The sequence below is a fragment of the Meriones unguiculatus genome, chromosome 21 (genome assembly GCF_030254825.1).
Source record: "Meriones unguiculatus strain TT.TT164.6M chromosome 21, Bangor_MerUng_6.1, whole genome shotgun sequence".
In the NCBI taxonomy this organism is placed as follows: Eukaryota; Metazoa; Chordata; class Mammalia; order Rodentia; family Muridae; genus Meriones; species Meriones unguiculatus.
In genome coordinates, this window is record NC_083368.1 from 16,239,291 (window position 1) to 16,262,533 (window position 23,243).

At 49.1% G+C, this 23,243-nt stretch overlaps 1 protein-coding gene across 6 annotated transcripts in view; it reads left to right on the forward strand.

Moving 5' to 3' along the window:
• The window catches only part of Prkag2 (protein kinase AMP-activated non-catalytic subunit gamma 2), a 366,379-nt gene that overhangs the window by 173,083 nt on the left and 170,053 nt on the right, over positions 1-23,243 (forward strand). For 5 of the 6 annotated variants that reach the window (XM_060374088.1, XM_060374089.1, XM_021657793.2 and 2 more), the window contains 2 exons: positions 14,322-14,393; positions 20,595-20,874. In XM_060374088.1, the coding sequence (XP_060230071.1) occupies positions 14,340-14,393; positions 20,595-20,874 (334 nt within the window). In that variant the 5' untranslated portion in view covers positions 14,322-14,339. Of the gene's footprint in view, positions 1-14,321; positions 14,394-20,594; positions 20,901-23,243 lie in introns of those variants that run through there. The other variant, XM_060374091.1, reaches the window with a different exon arrangement.

Here is a 23,243-nt window from a genome sequence, read left to right on the forward strand (position 1 = left end):
TAGATTTTATAATTGCCTTATTTATATTGGGCCAGGCAGCTATTTCACCTACACCAGCTCAATATCTTCACCATCCATCCATCTCCCAGCCCCCATCCAGTGTCATCCACCATAATCCTCATCTGTTCTGCCTTCCATTCACAGTCTTATAAATACTTGCTTTTATGTTTCATTTGGGCCTTTCCACACCATTATTGGAGTCCTTTCTCTTCACCCACGTGGTTTCTTCTCCACACTAACCCATGCTGGTATCCTCCTTTCTCCTGTCTTCCTGTCTGTCTCTCTTCTGTGATTCTCCTGTCCTCCAAAGCCCCAGAACCTTAGCCATGCCTACCCCATTCTGCCCTGTCCAGGTATAGGCTGTTAAATCAACCAATCAGATATAATGACTCAGGCAGGTTTACTCAACAAGAATAGGTTTATATGAGAAGGTGCTCTTCTGAGCAGGAACAAGATCTTGGAGGCCCTAATTAACATCAGACCAACCTCTAACACCCAGCCATTTCACACTGGTTCTCGGGAAAGGGATGACTCTGCAGATACAGTCACTACCTGTCAGCTGAGGAATCCTCTCACCACAAGTAGCCCAGGCACCTTCAAATGCTGCACACTATGGTCCTATGTCTCTGCTCTGTTCCCCCAGCTCAGGGGTAGGAGAATCGGTGCTACAGAGGCAAGGCCTCCAAAAGAAGATGGATAGAAGGATGAATGGATAGGTAGAGAGATATAGAAAGGAGATAGATATGTATCAATAGATCTTTCTCCTATTTAAAATATACTTTACGTGCATATTAAGGAGTATCTAATCATAAAGTAATATGTTGATTATATACTATATGTAAATCTTTATAATAGATAAAAGCCTTTTATTTAAAGGGTTTGATGTGAGCCTGTTGGGGTGGGGACATCCCAAAGACACAGAGCAAACTGACCGTGTGAAAACTCATGAACAGATGCTGTTCATGAAGCAATTGTTCCTTTTTCTGGAAGTCTTTGTTAGTACCCCTCAGGCCTGCAGCCTATTGGAAGTGGTCCAGCCACAGTTTTCCCTGTAGCTCACTGACGTTAGCCACGTCTGCAGGGCATGCTCCCAACACCGCCTTGATTTGCCTGAGAGAGTCAGTGGGCTTGGGCTTGCCCAGTGGACATACCAATTAGCTGTCACCCAGCTCCATGTTCCACAACATCCTCTTCGTCCCTTTCCCTGGCTAGGGTCTACAGTGGCCCCTGTGAAGAGGAAAGTTGTTCTGAGTGGAGGAAACAACTTATAACCAGGCAGTACTATCTGCAGGGAGCCGTAAAGATGTCTGGGGTAGTCAAAGGAGATGGCTATACTGATTGCATCGCTCAGTTGTTGCACCCAGGCATGCTGGGCCCATCCCAGGCAGTGTCCTGCCTCATCCTCTATGGAAAGTGACTCAGCTCCCTATGGCTTCCACCCAGTCCAACCCTGTGGGCATCCCTGTGCCTACTCTCACTTCTCCCAGGAGGTTCACAGCAAGGCTAGAAGGAGATGACACTAGACTGACTGGAGTTCCCAGTCTTCAGTGGTTAGCAGAGGCGGGACTCAGCCCCACCTGAAAACAGTTGTTAGAAAGAGGCTGCTTCGGGGCCTGAGTTAGGTGATCCCCAAGAGGTGGCCTGGAAACATGGAGAGAATGTGGATGGTCCTCAGGCATCCTACAACATGACTAGTCAAGAGCAGGCCAGAGAAGACACATGGTCCCTTGGACAGTGTCCTCAGATGTAGTGTATAGAAACCAGTCCTTCCTTCTGAGCTTCCGTGTACCTCTAGCCGAGTCCCGGAGACACCAGGAGTAGCTGCAGGCTCCGTCAGGCCTCGTTTAGAATGGCTGAGCAGGTCATTAATCACCACCCTGCCTTCTGCCTGGAAAATCAGCTCTCCTGTCAGAGGGAGGCAGAAGCCTACAGGCTTGGATGGAGAGGAGAGACCATGGCTTCTACCGCCTGTTTGACCCGAGCAGTGCCCTTTGCTCTCTCCACAGCCATGGCCATCAGGCCAGACTGTGCTCTTGGTCACGAGCAGTACAAAGGATGCACAGTGCCTTTGCAACAGGCCGTTATTTTCACAGCTGCCCCCTTGCGGTGTCGAGGGTGTGAAGACTGGGAGGCTGAGGCTCTTGAGAAGTAAAATGATTTCCTGCATGTGAAATGTTATCAGGGGATGAAGGAAGAGGCAGGAGGGAGGGCGTGGGACATCTCAGCAGTATGGCTTGAGGACTCTGCAGCTGCTCATTTTCAGAATTGTGACGGCAAATCATGATTGTTTACTTAAAGTCTCAGGGACAAACCTCTAGGCATGTCTATGAGGCAGTTTGTAAACTGGGTTAGCTGAGGAGGACAAATGCCCCCTAACTGTGGGCCGTGCCATTCCATGGGCTGGGATCCTGGATTGACTGAAAAGGAGAAAGTGAGCTGAGCACAGGTGTCCATTTCTCTTGCGTTCTTACCCGGGATATGTGACCAGTTGCCAAAAGCTCCTAAACCCACAGCTTTCCCAGCTGGATAGACTGTGTCCTCACACTGCAAGGCAGAATAAACCCTTCCTTTCTGTAAGGTACTTGGTAAAAAGCCAAGAAAAGTAACTAACACAAGAAAAGGCGTGGGGTGGTGCTCAGCCAGCCAGCTGACCAGATATAGTGACACGTATCTACTCAGGAGGGTCAGTCTGGGCTGTACCGTAAGAATCTTTCTCAGAGAAACAAACAAAAGAAGTTTATTGTTTGGTCCTGCTAGCCTACTAGAGAAGCCACTGTCGGCATAGGCTGGTAAGGAATTGGGGATACCAGGGCAATGACTGTCCATCCAGGTGTCAGTCAGGTCTAGGTGAGGGGGGAGGGTGACTGCATGAGGAAAAAATTGTATGTATGTGAGTGGGTAGAGGTAGGGAGTATGGGTTTGACATCAGGAAATCTCTTGGACGACAGTCAGAATGGGGTCCTAATCCATCACCCTAGAAATTCTGTGAGGGTTGAGTTTAGGCTCGCCCTCATTTGTCTACTGTCCCTCCGTTACCCAGTTCTGGTGACTCCATATTTGTTCCTCCTTTCTCTGAGAGCAGTTATATAACAGAGTTTCTCAAAACCGCCAATTGACCATGGCTCTGGCCTTCACCCACCACCCATCAGTACAAGAACCACCCATTTGGTGGTTTTCAGAGGCTGCATAAGACTGGCTCAAATGCAGCCACTTCCCACCTAAAGGGCTTGCCAGGGTCATGGCCAGGGAGGCAGGCTCAAACCATAATGGCTTCTTAGATTCAGATGCAATTTGAGACATAGGAGCCACCCAGCATGTCCATGACTCTGGGTAGGAAAGGTGGCTAGAAACAGGAAGTCCAGATGGGAAAAACCCAGGAGCCTGAGCTATGGGTCGTAGCAAGTGTCCCCTAGCACTGTACTGACTTTGCACGGATGCCCAGGTCCTTAGGATCAAGGGCCTTAGATCAATTATGAAAATAAGGGTTTGGATTTAAGGCATGGATCAAGAGGCACAGAGAGATGGAAAGCCAGGAGCGTAAGTGTCCTAATACTTCCTCTGCAGAGCATCCCTGGAGACCACTCCTTCCCCATGTGCTGGGGGTGAGAGCAGCTATCTAAAGTGCAGAGCTGCGGCGTCATTGGCAGTGTGGGATAGGAAACATGTTCTGTGATTCAGATAACCTCTGTCCTGAATCCTCCAGGGCTCTTTTAAGCTCCCGAACCTTCTTGCTGTCCAGCTGAAAACAAACCACGTGAGCTGAAATTATCTTCTTAAACCCTCTCATCTGACAGAAAGGAAAGCCATAGTGCCAGCATGCCCAAGATCCCCAAGCATAAACAGGGAGCAGAGCCTCACCTCTCTGCCTTGCGCCTGGGAAGGATCCTTGGCCCATAGCCCAGGTTAGCTCCAGGGGGTGCTCTGGGTCCTTAAGTCTGCTCAACAGGGTGGAAAATAAAAGTTATCTCAGATGTATTCCTAGCCCTGTAGGATTCAAACCAGTGTTTTCTACCATGACCCTGACATCTAAGACCCTGTGTCCTTCAGAGGCAGGGGACCCTGGCAGCTGTTCTGTTGGTCCTGTATCTGCAGTTTTGTCAGCCCTCTTGCTGGGGTGTTCCAGCTGCAACAACACTGGAGTTCTGTAAAGACAGAGAACATTCGGCACACAGATCAGATTGTGTCCCTTCCTTAGCATCTATGGCCAAGGCTAAATCAGAAACACACCCCAGCCTTTAAGAATCCATGAGTCAGGTGGTCATAAGCATTTCCAAGTCAGTTTATCGTATGGGGAAATGCTAAGATAAGAGGTAAGTGGGAGGCTGGGGAAATGGTATCCAGGTGGAGAGCTTTGCAAAACAGTGCTCAAGTGTGAAGTGATCATTTTGGCTGAGGATATTTGAATCTTTCTGTACTTTCTGTACAAAGTACTTTTAGTTATAAGAAAGAGCTTAAAAGAAAGTCTGTCTCATATCCTTTTTGGTAGTGCATCTCTGAGTTGTAAAATCCTCCTGCTTTTTCTTCTTTTGAGGGTATGGTGTCCAGGATGCTGGCCTTGAGGGGAAGACCTGCATGTCCACAAAGCCCCTGATCTTTTGTTGTCCTTTGTTTCTGGGAATACTCCCCCAAGGAAGTGAATGAGTCTATCGTAAAGGTCTCTGAGCTGTGAGCAGGTAGAGCTGTGCTGTAGGGCCTGCGTGCTGCTGTTCCGTTGTCTAGTTTGGGGCAGATAGCTTAACTCTCGCCTTCAGCATCTTCTTCTATAGACAGGGACAATGTCACCGGCTTTCCCCACTTGTATTGTTGCTATACGGGCCTGTTGAGGAACAGCTGGGTGTAGTGACGCACCCCTGAAATCCTAGAATTTGGGAGTAGAGTAAGGAGGATCAGGAGTTCAAGGCTAGTCTTGGGTATACAGTAAGTCTGAAGACATAAGTCTGGCATACATGAGACTGTTTCAAAAAACAACAAAAACTTGGGCAGGAGAGACTGGCTCAGCTGGTAAAGTATTTGCCAAACCAGCACAGGGGCTTGTGCTTGACCCTCAGAATCTATGTTAAAAAAGAAAAAGAAAAACAAAAGCCAGCGAAATGAGAAGCAATTTATTTTTTATTATTTGTTTTCATTAATTCAGTTATTTCTTCTGCATGTATCTCTGAGCCTCGAGGGAAGGGCTTTGAGGAAATATACCATTTAGGGCTGAGTGGACCAAATCTCTCGCTCTCCACACTTTGTCCAGCTGTGCGTCTCTGTGTTAATTCCCATCTATTGCAAGAAGCAGCTTCTCTGCTGAGGGCTGAGCATGGCACTGGTCCCGGATATAGGAGTATGCCATTAGGGGTCACTTTATTGCTATGTTCCTGTAGTATAACAAGAGTATTAGGTTTTCTCCAAAGCCTATGACCTATCTATCTAGTCTCAGGTTCTTGGCCACTTTAGCGGTGTCAGACCTGAGTTCCATCTCATGGAGTGACCTTTAAATCCCATCTAAAAGTGGCTGGTCACTAACATAACATTTGTGCCACTATTGTGCCAGTACATCTCGCAGGCAGTTATTGTAGGTCACGGGGTTTGTAGCTGGGAAATATTGATGATCACTTTTCTCCTTCAGTAGCATGCATTAGCATAACTTTCTAATACCATAAACTCTAGTCAGTAGGGCTGGAGCTTCTAACTAGGCCCCAGCTTAACTTCTCCATGTCTGATGACATATGTGAGCATTGTGAAAAGCATTTATAACCTCACTGCTGCAAGTCAGAGACACTCATGTCTCTCTGGGGCTCTCTGGCTAGCCAGCCTAGCCTGCTTTGTGAGCTCCAGTCCACTGAGAGACCAGTCTCAAAAAAACAAGGCGGAGAACATCTGAGGAATGACTGCGTGAGCATCTTGCACATTTGTGTGTGAGTGCACACACACAAAACGCCTTTACAACATACAGGTTAGCAGTGGCACTGGCTTTCAAACCTCAGTTTTGTTTGTTTGTTTGTTTTATGTCGTAGACTTGGCATTGTATTTCCAAAGACGGGTGAGGCTGGAAAAGCCAACAGACTGATTTTAAAGCTGATTTACATTTCAGGAGTTTCCTGGGGTTTCCTAAGAGGTGACTTTAACCATCCAAATCCTGAAAGTTCACTTTCTCCGGAGACCCAGCTGGTCACCACCAGGCTGGTAATGTCGGGCTAATACATTCCGTGCAGCTGGGGCATGTCACAGTGCTGAGGCTGCCTCTGGCTAGCATCTCCGCTCCCACCCCCCTGTCTCTGTGTAGCCCCAGAAGATGTGTTTCCGGTGTGCCTGTGAGCAGAAAGCTTGGGGCCGGTAGTAGACAGAAAACAGGAGCAAAGGAAGCCTCGGGTAGCGGTTTAGAACTTACACTGTGCGCACAGGGAAGCTCTAGGACTCTTAGATGGCTGCGCAGCTGGCTGAGCGGAGAAGCCAGGGCCTCGTCTTCTACAAGCTGACAGGTTACATAGCTGCAGAGAGAGATTTTCCCACAAAGTCCCCCAGGGTGCACAGGTATCATGATGAACACTGAGAGGTGAGAGCCCAGATTAGAGTCCTAGAATGTGCAGCTTGGGAGTCTTCAGGCAAAGCCAGTCACCAGTGCCAGGAGACTTGGTGGGTGCTTGACCAAGCCGACCAAGGAGCCATGGATGGCCTGATCAGACACTTACATGAGCTCATGCTGCCGCAAGTAACACTTGATGAGAGCACTCTGATCCCAGCTCTGTGCAGAACATCTTGTAGGCCCCAAGCCGCCTTGCCTGTGTTGCTAAAGCATTCGGCTTCTTGGGGGTGCTCATTCAAGGGATGAACAAATGTTTGTGGACAGGCTTTTTCCTGGAAAACAGCAGCTATAGAGCAGATGTTAGAAGCCAGGGGTGAATGCTACTCATTCAAAGCAGCAATGAGAAAGGCAGTGCACGCACGCACGCACACACACACACACACACACACACACACACATGTGATGGAAACTACAGGGGCCTGCTTGCCCGCTAGCCTTCTGCACACCCTGCACGCCCTCCCCTCCACACTGGCTGCTGGGAAAGGAGGTGCTTGATCAGGACTTAATTCAAACACATTAGGGACCAACTGCCTACCACAGGGTGGTACAGACAATGACAAGGTGAATGGCTTTCCCCTTCCCCCGACAGACTCAGGGTTATAGAAATCAACAGGTGATTTTAGTCCAGAGCCCTGTGTCCCATAATTAAGACTCATCTGAAGCTTCTGGAGCACAGATGAGAGAAGTTAGCTCTGCCTCAGGGTGGGACCGGGCCAGGGAGTCTGTCTGAATGGGGCTTTGCTGATACTTAGGAGGAGTTCATTGTGTGAACCAGCATTTGAGGGTGAGGTAGGCAGGAAGAGCAAGAACAGCCCAGATGATGGAAAAGGGCAGCAGCCCTGCAAGATAGCAGTGGGCCACTTTAGTGCCAGGTCTAGGCCTGTGCTGAAGCCAGGAGAGGCGAGGCTGGCACTGTCCCTGTGTAGCTGTTTAAGCTCCGGTCAGCTCCCAGGGAATGAGTGCCTGGGAAGCTATGGGAGAGGGAGCTTGGATTGAAGAGTTTGAGGCACTGAGGACCTTTCCAGGCGCAGTGTATACAGCACATTGCTGAGTTTGGGAAAATCACAAATATTCTCCCTGGCCGTGGCTGAGGGTAGGGTGAGGGCTCAGAGCACATCAGATTTAGGCAGCGGGTCTGTGCAGCATGGATGGGAACCTGCGGGGCCCAGGTGAGATCCCCTTTACCATGGCTGACTAGAATAACCGTAATAGGGAGCTGGGGAGCCCCCAAGGCACAGACTGGCCAATGCTTTCGCTGCACTGTACTCCCATCTATGGGATGTCTGTGGAAGGTCTCAAGCTTTCAGGTGACCCCACTGTGCAGCCAGGGCTGAGAACCATAGCAGCGGGGGAGGGGGGGTGCTGCATGTGCTGCTGAGCCAGCCCACTAGGTGTTCAGGGCTGCGAGCCTGGAGCTCTTGCCGGTGCCATGGCAAAGCTCCTGGTGCCCTCCGGCATGGGGCTCACTCACAACCTGGGGGGTGGCTCTCCCAAAAGTGGAGACCGAGAGGATGGACTGGAATGGGACGGTGGAAACGTTAGAATGGTTGCTTCACCCCGGGTAGGACTGTGCGAGGGAAGCTGCAGGCCTGGACCCCAGCTGCGGAAAGAAGGGATGGATTGAGGAGGAAGGGAAGGGAGGGCTCCATAGAAAACTGCAAGATGGTGCTGAAGGAAGTGCAAGAAGGCTGCCCCCCCCCCGGGCATGCATCCCATGTCACGGGCCAGGCATTTTCAGAGCACCCTGTAGATCTGATGTGCTCTGTCAGTCACTTTTCCTGTTTTTCGCAAAAATAGGAAAATCAATGCTGAAGTTAACATGGAATTTCAATGAATCCAAAATAACAACAATGAATGTGAAAAGGGACAAAACTGGAGGCCTCTCACTTTGAGGTTTCAAATTTAGTACAAAGTTGATGATATTTAAAAATAGTGTGGTCACTAGGTGTGGTGGTGCATGCCTGGAATCCCAGCACTTGGGGAGGCAGAGGAAGGCAGATCTCTGTGAGTTCGAGTCCAGCCTGGTCTACAAAGCAAGTCCAGAACAGCCAAGGCTACATAAAGAAACCCTGTCTCAAAACAAACAAATAAAAACAACTGTGGTCCTGGCATAAAATAATAAGACAAAACAAAACAGCCAAAATCCAGACATACAGACTGGAGCTAAATACAGAGTCTGGAAATTCTCATATTGATAATCTGTGCTGGCTGGTTTTATGTCATCTTGATACAAGTTGGAGTCATCTGAGAGAAGGAAGAGCCTCAGCTGAGAAATTGCCTTCATAAAAATCTGGCTGTAGGCAAGCCAGTAGGGCATTTTCGTAATTACTGTGATTTGTTACTGAGGGGCCCAGCCCATTGTTGGGGGTCACACCTGAGCTGGTGGTCCTAGGTTCTGTAAGAAAGCAGGCTGAGCAAGCTATGTAAAGCAGGCCCAGAAAGCAGCAGCCCTCCAGGACCTCTGCCTCAGCTCCTGACTCCAGGTTCCAGCCTGACGTGAGTTCCTGCCCTGACTTCCTCAGTGATGGAAATAAACTATATGATGAAATAAACCCTTTCATATCCAAGTTGGTTTTGGTCATGGCATTTGATCACAGCAACAGAAACACTGGCATGATCAAATTTACATGTGAGTGTTTGTGTACACATACCACAGCACATGTGTGGAGGTCAGAGGACAGTTTGCTTACTATATGGTTTCCAGGGATCAAACCAAGGCCATTAGGCTTCGCAGCAAGCACCTTGATCCACTGAGCCCTTTCTCAACTTTTGACAATGTGCGAAGACATTTCTATAAGAAAGGGCCATATTTTCACCAAACAGAACTGGAGAAACTGAATACCTACATGCAAAAGGAAAAAATGCACAGTTACTTGAGACCATATTAAAAAATAATTCAAAATGAATCAGAAGTCTAAATGTACCTTAGTAAAAAACGATGTCTGGGAAAAGCCTCAAGATTCTAGATTTGAGAGTGGTTTCTTAGCTATAACACTATAAGGAGAGGGAACAAAGGGGGAAATAGATAAAGCAACTAAATCAGCTTAGAGATGTCTCTGCATCCCCAGGCACAGCCAGAAGAGTGGAAAAGCAACACACAGAGTAAGAAGATATCTGCATTCATATATGAGATAAAAGATTAAGGTCCAGAATATATAAAGAATTCCTATGGCCCAACAACAGATAACCTGATTATAGACATTGGCAAAGGACCTAAATGGACCTCTTTCCAGAGACTAACAAATGACCCGGTAGCAAGTGAAAGCTGCTAGGCTCCAGGGAAATGCAAATAAGTAGAACGGAGAGATACCAGATGGAACAAGAAAATACAAAGGTTGGTTAGAATATGGTGACAGAACTCAGGATAGCATGCATGAGACTGAGGGTCCGGTTCCCGGTACTATGAGAGAGAGAGAGAGAAAGAGAGAGAAAGAGAGATAGCTTGATAGATAGGACAGATAGATGGATAGATTGATAGGTACATGAACAGAGAGATGATAGACAGGCAGACAATAGATAGATAGATAGATAGATAGATAGATAGATAGATAGATAGATGGATGGATGATAGGATAGATAGATAGGACAGACAGATGGATAGATTGATAGGTAGATGAACAGAGATAGATAGATAGATAGATAGATAGATAGATAGATAGATAGATAGAACATACATACAAGGATGGATGGATGGATGGATGGATGGATGGATGAAGGAAATGTGGAGAAATTGAAATGTGTACACTGTTAATGGGAGAGTACAATGACAACACCACTATAGCAAACAGTACATTAGTGTGCTATCACATCATAGAACCACCCTGTGACCAGCAATTCTGCTTCTCTATATACAGCAAGAAAGAATCAAAGCAAAGCCACAAACTAGACTGTCACAACAAAGTATAATTCATTTATTCACAGATCTGGAAGCCAAAAGTCTTAGGTCAAAGTGCAGACAGAGGACCCCTTGCCCCGCCTTGGTTCATAGCTGGAGCCTTCTGCCTGTGTTCTCACATTGTCATACACCTGTGTGTGTCCATGTACTGATGTCTTCTTCTAGTGTACCTTTCCAGTTGGATCATTAGCACTCTTGTTGATGATCTTGCTTCACCTTAATTGTGTCTATAAAGAGCACACCTCCAAGCACAGCTCTTTTCTGAAGTCTCGGGATGGTCAAGATTTCAATTTGTAGACTGGGAGTGAGCCAAAGGCTGGAGCTTCCCCAGTACCCATCAACTTATAGACAATACAAGCAAAATGTGGTCTGCCGTGCAATGGAAAGCATTCATCTATAGAGTAAAGAGATTCTGATGCACCTCACCTACTATCTCACAGCCTGACTCCCAACCCTTGAGGGCCTGTGCTGACTGAAATAAGCCAGCAATAGACAGGCAATGTCCATTCCCTCTTCTGCAGATCTCAGAGTTCTCAGGTTCATAGAGATGAAGCTAGAGTATGTTGCCAGTGTTTGGGAGGGAGGGATGAAGATTTGGTGTTGATGATTACGATTTCTTCTTAGAGAGATGAAAAGATTATGGAAATAGATACTGTTCTGATCAATCCGTGTCCTGCCCTCAGTTACTCCATATTGTGTAGAACAATGGCTTTCAGGCACTCCCTTGCCCAGAGAGATGCCATTTAAAAAACTGCTTTTGAGAGTGGAAAATTACTCTGCAGCTCAGCAGGCACATAAACAGCACCATCTGTCCAGTACCACCCACGGCACAGACTGATAAATGACAGATTCCTAAAAAGTAAAATGATACCACCCTATCAATTTATCAAAGTAAATGGAGTCCACATTAACACACGAGAATATTAAAAAATCCTATCAGGAAAACCAGGCATAAGAACTTATCCAACACACCAGACTGATGGAAGGGTGTAACCTCCTCACCCAGGCACCAAGGGGGATATGGTCCCACTAACCTGTCATCTGACCAGGTGAGGTGTGTGTGTGTGTGTGTGTGTGTGTGTATGTGTGTGTGACTTTTTATTGCTATGATAAAACACATGAATAAGGCAACTTAAAGATACAAGAGTCTGTTTGGGCTCATCGTTCCAGAGGGACGGAGTCTGTCATGGCAGGGAGACATGATGGCTGCAGGAGGAGGAAACAGAATTCACATCTTGAACCACAAGCATAAAGCAGAGAGAGCAACTGGAAATGGCAGGAGCTCTTAAACCTCCAAAGCCACCCCAGGGATATGCTTCCGCAGCAGGACCTCACCTCCTAGATCTCCCAAAAAGCACCGCCAACTGAGCACCAAGTGTTCAAATACATGAGCCGATGAGGGCATTTTATTCCAGTCATCCCAGTGTGTCTGCGTAGGAACAATAAGCAGAGAACTCCCAACTGTCTGAAACTTAAGCTTGACTTGGTCACTGCTTTGATGAAGCCTATTCACGTCTCTGTCTGCCAGTCTACCCATTTGTCTTTCTGGAGCTAGTTCTGGCCTTTGCCTCTGTAGCCCCTACACCCAACATCAAACACTTCTGCAGCTTGACTCCACTCTGAGGCTTAGCTCAGCTCTGACCCTGTGGCTTGGCTGGAACTGCAAACACTGCCTCAGACTGGGTTTGGATCTGATCTAACATCTCTTGCTGCCTCCCTTTGCATCTGTATCAGCCTCCCACGTCTGCCTTTCAGCAAGGCCTCTTTGAAACTCCTTGAACTCTGTTAGCCTCCTGAATCCTTCATAGTCATTCAGTTACCTACATATATCTGTATACAGAGATATATTTACTGTGTGATATGTAATGTGTGAGCAGAGGGCTAATATGAGCAGTTAAGACTGGAATAAAAGAACCCATGTTTGCCTCCGCCAGCTATGAAGGAAAAGAGGACTACTTGACAAATTCTAGCCAAGGAAACTGATGTAGGTAATAAATTAGTTGTTACCCAATAAATGTGGATTTTGTAGAAAAGCATGATCATGTCTGCCTGTTTCTGACATAGCACAGCCATGACAGTTATAGTGATGGAAGTAAAATGATGCGAGTAACTTAATGGCCACTGAATTATGTATTTAATGATTAGCTGAAAGATGGGGGTGGCTTAGTGGCACAGTGCTTGCCTAGCATACGCAAAACTCTGGTTCATTCCAGCTACAGAGAGAGAGAGAGAGAGACAGAGAGACAGAGAGACAGAGAGACAGAGAGCACAGATGCTAATTTTTATTGTATATTTTTACTCCAATTATTTAATAATAGACAAAAATGAAGTGTTAAGGATGGTGATTTTATAGGCTTGAGGGTGCCCCCATCTGTGTGCAGGCATTTCCAAGGCAGGGCACAGGAAGAGCAGGGCTGGAGAGTCAGCGTGATGCCTCTGCCTTATAGCTGACTTGGGGACAAGCTACCTGCTGCTCTTCGTTCTGCCTTAGACTCCTGTGACAGTGTTAACTGGTCAGCTTGACCACATCTTGATTAGGTTAACTAAGGTAGCCCATCCTAACTATTTGCAGAGCATTCCCTGGGGTGGGTATTCTGAACTATGTATGAAATGAAGGAAACTCAGATGTTATGACCCACCATCCTGTTTACAGGTGGGTGTGACCAGCTGCTTTAAGTGCCCTGCCCTCTGTCTCAGCTTCCCTGATGGACTGTACCCAAATTGTGAGCCAAAAGAAACCCATTTTGTCTGGGCATTTAATCACAGCAATAGGAAAAGAAATTGTTAGAATCCCCATCCCATTTACCTCTACTGCTGTCATTAAGCTTCATCAGCTCCAGCAGCACCCTCACAAGTGTGGTCATCTTTCCAGAAGACACACTTCCTTGGACAGCTTCAAAGAGGCCTCATGTTTTATACCCCATGTGTCTGCCACTGCCCAGTAGTATCTAGATAGGCCACTATGCTTTCAGCCTGCCTGCCTTGACTCCTTTTTTTTTTCTCTTGGTCTATGGCTTTGTCTTCCTTCTAGCTTGCTGGGGGTGGGAGTGGCTGCTGTTGCGCATTGGGCTTGATGTCCTGGAAGGTAATGGAGATATAGGTGAGCATCCCTTATGTTGCTGGAGTTGGTAGGGCTGGGGCTGGCATCCTTAGCCGAGGCTCAGAGCTTCTTCAGTATACCAGTTGAATAGACAAGCAATAGTGAAAAGCAGAAACGTATTTGCCCAATGCGGACATGTTATGAAGAGGAACAAAGAGGCCCTGTGACCTGCCTTCCCCTCTAAGGCTGACTCAGGGCATGAAACTGAAGATTTAAATAGAGGGCAAGAGGTTTGCATCCTCTGGCTGAGGCGCAGTCTGCCCATCTTTAACCCATAGTTGTCTCAGCTCCAGTGTGTTTTGCAAAGCAGTCTGACAGCTTGTCAGAATGACGTGAAATCTCTTTACTAGAGACTGGGCTGACACTGAAGCCTTTTCCTCAGGAAACTGAGATTCCTGAAGAAATACCAATTTCTCTCTTCCATCATTTCAGTAGTCCAGTAGCCAAAGGGAGAGACACGATGTCTCTTGAGAATACTTCATTCCTAGCCAGGTGTAGTGGCACATGCCTGTAATCCCAGCACTCAGGGAGGCAGAGGTAGTTCTCTGTAAGTTCAAAGCCAGCCTGGTCTACAAAGTGAGACCAGGACAACCAAGGCTGCACAGAGAAACCCTGGCTCGAAAAACAAAGACAAACAAAGACTACTTCATTCTGACTAGGATTCTTATAACTGTGTCTCCCTACTGGCTAGATCTTAGGGTGCACACACCTGCCCCAAGGGCCTACAGCCTTGACTTTGTGCTCTCTCTTCCTCCCAGGACCTGAGCTCCTTTGCCATGCCACTCCTGGATGGAGATGTGGAGAGTTCAGAAAAGAATTCTTCCCGGAAGGTAAGACCTCCCTTTTTGAAGCTTCTCACCACCCCACCCGAGTGGCTCCCAAAGCAAGCAGAGTCCAAGACACCCTACCAGGTTTATTTTTATGGGGCTCCCATCAACATGTGGGGTGGCTGTGGCTGAGCCAGCTGGAGACAGCTCCCCTCACAGGGCCATGCCTCCTGTGTTGCTGGCTGCTCTGATCCCTGCACCCTCTGGGCTTTGCTCCTTCCTCCTGTCCTCACTGTGGGCTGACTGCCATCACCAGTCTCCTGGAGTGAGCAGATATGAAAGAGGGAGACGAGCAGTGAGCTGAGCTGGGATGCCAAATAGCTAAGATGAGGCTAAAAGCAGTTAAGTTGCGGATAGCTGCACTTTGTGGCATTATCCTGCCTCTGTGCCCACAGGCCTCGGGGGTGAGGTTATCTCTCCTCTGACATGTTCCCTGACCTTGCCCTTCCCTCTTTAGCTCACTCTCTCCTCCCTCACATCACAGTTTCTCTACCATTAAGAAACCATGCCATAGCCAAAGCTGTTAGCAATGCAGAGCCAGGCAAGGAGTCAGGGAGTGGTGGTGGCCGAAGGTAAGAAATCACAGCGGTGGTCAAAAAGAGGGGCAGCCTGCAGGTTTCCTCTGCAGTTAGGAAGTGGCATCCTGCCACCCACGTAGGGACGGGCTGCAGCATCTCTGAGTGGCCTGCTGGATGCTCTCCAGCTTGGGTTAGGGTAGGAGTTCCCATCCTGGAAAAAGGGAGACTATTCTCTGAGCATTTGAATCCCATACAATTGAATTAACAAATTGGTTTTAGGCCCGTGAGGCTCACTTGGCAGTCAGCCCCTGCCCCACCCTGCCCTACCCAAACAACTTTATTAGCAGTTATTGTGACCCAGCCAGAAAGACTGTCAGAAAATGGCCTGAGGCCTGGGCTGGCAGGCGCCATCACACTCAGAGCCTGTAGTGTAGCCAGGTCAGGCCCTCTGGTCCTCTGCCCTGTTATGTTCCACACAGTCTTTCCTGCATGGAAAAACCTAACAGGAACTGAAGCGGAGGCAGAAATGCTCCAAGGGTGTTGGGGATCCTCCTGGTGGCCCCAGAAGTCCAGAGAAAGGCCATGGTCAGCACTGGAAGTCAGCTGAGAGGGAAAAGTCATGGAGGCATACTTGTCCTCCTTCCACATTGGCTCAGAATTAGCCAAGCCCACCCTATGTGCCCTGGGAAGGACAGACCGTGCCCAGGAGGATTGGCATATACAGTGGCAGTGCCACAGCAGATGCTGTAGAAGACCAGCAGAACACCCTCCTCTCCCATGTCAGCAACCTTTAGATGCAGCTTAGAGGCAGGGCCTCTCCTGAGCAGCTTTGTGGGGTGGGAAGGTGTGCCAGGGTCAGTAGTTGATGTGGGGATCTTCCTGGTGTGCAGGACATGGGTCTTGCAACCTAGTGCCCACCCCAGAGAGTACCTCCTCCTACGCCTGAGGCTACCTGCGTGCTGTTGTCTCTCAGCCCTCAGGAGCCTCTAGCGTGGGCGACAGTCATAGGGGACAGTCAGGACACAGGGAGATGACAGGCATGTAGAACACTTCCCTGTTTGCCCCAGAAAGGCATGCCTCTGCCCCTACTCAGTTCTTCATGGCATGGATTTGTCCAAAATGGGAGCACCTGAGGGAACCTCAGTTAGAGTCCTACCCATGTCTGGCCCTTTCTGAAGTTGTGATGACAGAGGCCCAGCGTGAGTGAGGGATGCTCCTGGGCTCTCCTGGCAGCAAGGCATTGATAAGGGAACAGGCAGTGGACGTGGTGACAGGCCAGGAACCACAGATGAGGCACTCCATGCTCGCGTCACCAGTCGCTTTCACTTGTGTCGAATGTGGATGGCCGTGAAGCTGGAGCCAAGAACTCAGTGTTCAAGACAGGAGCTCACTTCTTATGGTTCTTGATATCAACTTAAATGTAACCAGCCTCATCGTCTCACAGGCTGATGAAAAATGTTCTTTTCCATCACTCCTGCTCCTAGGCTTGTCCAAAGATCCTGGGGTCCCATACCATACTCATTGTTTTTAGCTGCAGAAACATCATCATGGTGATTAAAAACAAAACCAAAAACACCACTGCCTCTATCATGACTAATTTGCAACTGAACTGGACCAGAGCCCAGGTTTCTTACTGCTAGCCCAGCATGTTTCACACTGTACCTTAACATCCTGAACCTCAGACTCAGGGCACTGCCAATCAGGGAAGTACCCTAAGCAAACGTATCCCACACCAGTGCTCCCGACTATCCAAGGTGTTGTCTGGGCACATTATCAGTAGGGAAGTGGGACTCCCCTGTCTCCTCTCTACACACTCCCATGTCCCCTGTCCTCAGGAGGTAGCCGTTCGTTGTCATAGTAGCATGTCTCTGTGTGACACTCTGGTGAGCTGACCATGTGAGTCAGAACCAGCCAAGGAGAATCGTTGTTGACTGCCCGCTCCGGGGTAGTCACCTGCACTGCAGTGACTAATCAGCTGAGGAGTCTGGGGAATGGCCCAACAGACAGCGAACAAGTGACTGACTGGGTTTCCTCCCCATGCACCGATCCTGCGATCACTGCCCAGCAGCCCTCTCATCCCCAGAAGTCTACTTGTAGCCTTAGACAAAACAGTCTCTCTCTGAGCAGATCTTCCCACTGACCAGCCGGGGGCTAGGAATTGTGCTTGCCACCAGGATTGGGGATTGGATGACGTCACTAAGGAACAGGTGCAGAAGATGTCTGCAACCCAGCAGTACTGCAAGGGCAACCAGCACAGGCAGGACACGAGAGTCCACAGAGCAGAGCACCCATGCATTGTTCACAGGGCATGCTCCCCTGGACCAGGCTGCAGACCGCACTTGGTTTCTACCCATTGCTGACTGAAGACTGACCTCACATCCTCACCTCTGAGATCACCACTCGGGAGCCCGGGGAACTTAGTGCAGCCACCCCACTTTCAGCTCTTCCAGCCTAAATAGCTGGACTCACCCCTGGATTCTAAGGCGGGCCCTTCCTCTCCCTAACTGCCTTCCTGGCTCCTTTCACCTCTGATCTCTGCCTGTCTCCATCTTCAAGAGCACGGATACCCTGTCTTGCCAAACCCTCTTGGTCAGTCCTAAGCCAGCCCAATATCGGGCTCTTTCTCTCTCACTGCCTCCTCTTTTATTTGGTGGAAAGACAAGATAATACCAGAGCAGGGGCTGGCCCTCTTCTCAGTGTCCTGCCTGGTGGCCCCCTGACAAGCATGGAATTTGCCCTGTCTGGGAATCTCCATTAGTGCCTCTGAAGCCATGCACACATGGGGGTTGGGGGAGGCTCACCCCCACTCAGAGAGCCAGCCAGTTTATGTTAATCAGAGTATCAGTTTGCTTCAGCTAGCCTAATAGCCCCGGCCTGGCCATCCCTGGTGGCTCTAGAGGCGCCCACAGTCTGCTGTTCCCTGCCAGCCCCATCCAGGAAACAGGCAGGGAAGGATGTGATCAGCAGGGCCAGGTCTCTATGGGAGAGTCCAGGCAGGACCCAGCATCCTCTGTTCTTTGGCCATTTTTAGGGGAAGAAAGTAGAAGGTCTGTTTTCTGTGGATCCCTTCTCTGGCATGAAGGCTGAGTATCTAACTCCTGGGGCCTGCAGTTCTGAATATAGAATGGATTCTGACAGTGAGGTGTTGGGGACTCCCTTGCCAATTAAAAAAGATCCAAGTCTTTATGGAATTTAACTCAACTCCTCCTATGGGTTCCTGGTAGACCACAAGTTAGCTCTCTGTGTCTGAGACCTGGGTTCTTCTCCAATCCCACTCCAGAATGCTCCTTTACCTTGCCCATCATTACGCCTCAGGGTCCTCTCTGACCTAGGGTCCCTGTGACAGGTGTCTGTGTTGTCCCGGGCATTCCTTCATCTGCTTCATGCTGCTGGTATTTCACCTCGTTCTGTGGTCTCCTGGGGGCCTACTGCTTCCCTTTCTATCTCTGTCTTCTCTTTGGAGCTGAATGCTGACATTTGCCTGGTACACTATCTCCTCATCAGGCCAAGTTCATGTGTAGGACAAGCCACAAAGCATAGTAGGAGGAGTGCTGTGGGCCAGTCTTCAGGGACTCCAAGGGTGAGTCTGTCTCTGGCCTCTCTGCCTGGCCTTGACTATTTGGTCCCCTAAACTTTTCTGTAATGCTACAAGAGGTGTGTAGTGCCAGGGTTAGAGCTGGGCCTTGAGATCAGAAAACTCGTCAGCTTTATGATATCTGCTCTGATCCCAGGTAGCTCCTTCTGCCATCAGACTCCAGTGATAAAGAATGGTGGACCTCACACACACCTGATAGCCAGTGAGTGCCTAGCTCTGGAGTCAGCACAGTCCCTGCAGTCAGGAAGCAGGTCCCCATACCATGTAGCTAACTAAGCCATTCCTGAAACTCAGCCTTCCTCCTTTTCCAAATCACTACAAGTCCCTTCGCTATCAAGAACCCTTTAATGCTCAGTGATGCTGCTGGTCAGTCATGTTTGAAGGACCACCTTTGTACCAGGAGCCATGCTAAACATCCCTCCTGTGGATAGCACAACTGTCATCTCTGTAGACCCTGAAGCAGTCTGGCATCCTCATTGTGTAGAGGAGGCACAGAATCCATGCTGATAGTTCAGGACTCAAGCTCAGGCCTCTGTCTATCAGCTTGCTTTAGGGAGACTCTCTGTTTCCGGTATGTGAGGTTTCTACTGTAGGTAAGGATCTCTTGGTCCCCATTCCTTACCCCATGACAATCCACCTGCCACCTGAAGAGCCTCTTGCCTTAAAAGTACTCTCGGGTACTCTCGGAAGTCATCCAGAATCCCATAGGCAAGTGGGATGGTGGCCAAACTGAAGAGGCAGGGGATCTAATTGATCTTTGTAATAGTAGGAGGAGAGTTAATTTGAACTTCTTTCTGAGGAGGTGAGTCAGTTATAAGATCCTGGTCACACTCCATTCTCTGCCATTCTTAGAAGCCATTCAGGAAAGATTAGGTACCAAGATCGTGAGAGCACCGGGTCCGTAGGGTCAGGTGGAGAGTCATGGCAGAGTGGTGCCCTCTGGAAACTGGTGGTCACTGAAGAGGTGTCCCCACAAGGGCCTCATAATCTTTGAGGTGCCTGCTATTGGAGCTCAGGGGCACCCTCTACTGGTGGGTCCACGCACCCACTCCGGGACAGAGATATGGACTCACCTTCTTAGCATGGCCCTGGTTGTTACCAGCGTACAGCATTTCCAGGGTTTGATCCTTGTCCCCTGAGCCTATAACAGTTACTTTCTTTGCTGTTGCTGACTTGGGGTCCCCTTGGATCCCTTTGGTCCCAGCGTCACAAGTAGCAAGAACTAGCTGGTAGGACCAGGGAAGACCACCACACATCACGTCATTGCTGCAAATCAGTCTCTGTCCTGATGTCATCATATGAACACAGAGGCTATGACTGTCCTTATGTCACAGAGAAGGAAACAGAGTAAATAAGACAAAGTATCATCCCGTCACAGTAAGGGACAGAGCTGAGGTCAAAACTCAGACTGCTAGAAGTAAGCTGCTGAGTACATTCCCCACAGCAGATATTGAATGGCTGTGAGCTGAAGCCATGGCTTAAAGCTATGGTACCTGGTAACTTTTCATCCTGTAGCTGTGGTTTTGGGGTGATGAAATTTGGGATCTTGCTAGCACTGTTCCTGACTTCTGCCATTAACATGCCATAACTTGGAGTAAAACCTGTCAGTTCCTCACACCAGAACCCTCACCAGTGAGCCCAAGCTCCAGTGTGCATTCTGGATCGTGGAGGCTCATGCTTTCTCTCCTTGGATGGGGTGCAGAGAACCACAGCTGTTTCATCAGGAAAAGGACAAGTGAGAGGCTTCAGGGACAAAAGCCAGCCAGGGAACAGTCAGTGGATACGGATGGGGCAGTCAAGAAAGGAGGAGTAGTGCTAGGTTCTGTCTCCTCACCTTCATGCCCCTCCACTCTTCCCCCCACCAAGGGTCCTGTCAGGCAGCTGCACAGGGTGGCCCGGGGCTCCAGCCCAGGGTTGGGCATCCACGGCTGACACGTGGACCATTCCATTGTCACCTCTGTGGAAGAGCTCAGGGTTGCGTCTCTGTCTGCTTGGTGAGAGCAAGGAGGACAGTAGTGGCAGGTGTACTCTAGACAGAGCTTAGAGTGCCTGGAGCATTGTGACCTCACCCATTTTTCTGTCTTTCCGCAGGCGGACAGTCCCTTTAGCTCAGGCAGCCCCTCCAGAGGACTCTTCTCCAGGGGCCCCCAGCCCCGGCCCTCCAGCCCTGTGTCTGCTCCCGTGAGGCCCAAGACAAGCCCTGGCTCTCCCAAAACCGTGTTCCCGTTCTCCTACCAGGAGTCCCCTCCACGCTCGCCACGCCGCATGAGCTTCAGTGGGATCTTCCGCTCCTCATCCAAAGAGTCTTCACCCAGCTCCAACCCATCTACCTCTCCGGGGGGCATCAGGTTCTTCTCGCGGTCCCGAAAAAGTAAGACATTGATGCTATGGTTTCAGGTGGGTGCTGGGCTGCGAGGGGCACTCCCTATGCGCCAGAGCCACAGAGCTGCCGATGACTTGATGCTGGGCCGTGGCTTCCCTGCAGTAACATCCATTTCTTCCCGCTGCTCACTGCCTGTGCTAGTCCTCTGGAGCGGTGTGCTCAGTGGTGTGAACTCAGGGGCATGAACTAGAAGAGGTTCACATCTGATTTGGGAGGACAATTTTCACGTCCAGTGCTCAGGGAAGGCCTGCCGCCAAGGTCAGAGGGCTGCCTGGTGTGGCTCTGTCCCTGGGGTTTGGGAGCTGGGCGCTTTGACTCTGTTATGGAGGAGCCTGAGTTTTTCTCTCTGGGGCTCTGAGCACCTGGAAGCACAGGGCTGGAAAAACATGAAGGGAACATGTGTGTTGGAGCAACAGCGTCCTTCTGACTCATATGTTACTTGTAGTCTGAAGATAAATGTTGTTGCTTGAGCACTGCTGACCATAAGAAAGGCCAAGGGCCACTGGAAAGTAGGGGTGCGTCTCAGTTTCTTTCCTGATCCTGGCAAAAGCAACTGGCTGACAGTTCTATAGGGGCACATCCATCATGGTGAGGAAAGCATAGTAGCAGGAGCAGGAGGCTGCCTGGTCACATAGCATGCACACTCAGGAAGCAGAGACTAAACAGTAAGTAGGGTCAGGCTTTAAAAAAAAAAGAAAGAAAGAAAAAGAAAAATTAAAAAAAAAGAGGTTCAACACCCTTAATACCCCCAGTGACCCTTCCTCTTTTGAGGCTCCACCTCTTACAGAGTCTACAGCTTTCCCAGACAGTCTCACAGCTGGGGATCATGTGTTCAGCAGGAGCCCAAAGGGTCCATTCCACACTCACGATACCACAGACAGGGATCTTGCTTCCTTTCAGCCTATATCTCCGCCCCCCCCCCTTTTTTTTTTTTTTGAGAATGTTTGCATGGAGAGTGGAAAGAAACTTTCCATGGAAAGGGTAGCATCTGTGTTTCTTGTCTGCAAGACCAGCTGTGGAGACACTTCAGTCTTTCCTGAGTTACGAGTTAGGAGGGTTCCCTTTCTTTGCTGTTTTGTGTGTGCAAGTGGTCTGTGGGATATTGTGCTCAGTAGCCCCAAGGCCATGTCCCAAGGATGGCAGCTCTTTTGCGTTTCCGTGAACCTGAGGTACACAAACTATGATATGATTCTGTGCCGGAGGCATTGCTGGTAGGACAGTGCTCCAGGAGGCCAGTGTTACCCAGGGAAAGAAGCTGTGCATTCTCAAAGCCCAGTCAGGAGCAGAATGTTCCAGCACTAGAGAGCTTCCCCCTGATTGCTGGACCACACCCTGAGATTCTCACATCCAATTGTCCCTTACTCTTTCAAAAGGTACTGGTTGCAGGATCCACTGAGGAGACCGAAGCCCGGGGTTGCCCAACTCCCTTATATAAAATTAATGTAGCATTTGCTTAAACCCATATACTCCTTTCATATACTTAAAAAAAGCATTTGTAATCTTCATGTGTGTGAATGTTTTGCCTGCATGTTATGCCAGTATACCATGTATATGTAGGGCCTGAGGAGGCCAGAAGGAGTTCCCCACTAGGACTGGAGTCCCAGACAGTTGCCAGCTGTCATGTGGGTGCTAGGGATTGAACTCGGGTCCTCTAGAAGTACAACCAGTTCTCTTAACTGTGGAGCTGTCTCTCCAGTGCCCTTCTATATGCTTTAAATCATCTATGGATTATTTATAAATCCTACCATAATGTGCTTGCTATATGAATAGTTATGTCTATAAATACATCGTGCTATAGTCTAGGGAAAGAGCCGGTGAGATGGCTCAGCAGGCAAAGACAGCACTTGCTGCCATCCTGTCAGTGTGAATTCCAACCCCAGTACCCATGTAAAGGTGGAAAGAGGAGACCATCTCCACAGAGCTGTCCTCCAACCTCACTGGCACCCTCCCCCCAGTTATACATACATGCACCAGTTACAAGAATTGTAGAAAGAGTCTGTACCTACTCTGTGTAGAGGCAATTAAGTAAATAGCTTTGGCCTGAGGCTGGTTGCATCTACAGATGAAGAGGGCCAGCTGTGCTTCGTTGTATGGCCTGTCCCTCCAGAAATGGGGTGATAGAGCCCCACAAGCTTGGATAGCGTTGAGACATGTTCTCCTGAAATGCAGTCCCGGAGCCAGCATCCAAAGGGAGGTACAGATGGGCCCACTTCCTCTGAAGGAGCCAGAAAGAACTGGCTGAAGGAAACCTTTACTTTCTCTGAGGCATTTCTGGTAGGTGCTCCATGCATGCATTTGTTTGCTTGTTTGTTTGTTTGAATAGTTGTGGTCCCGGAGCTGGAGCCTCTATCCCTCAT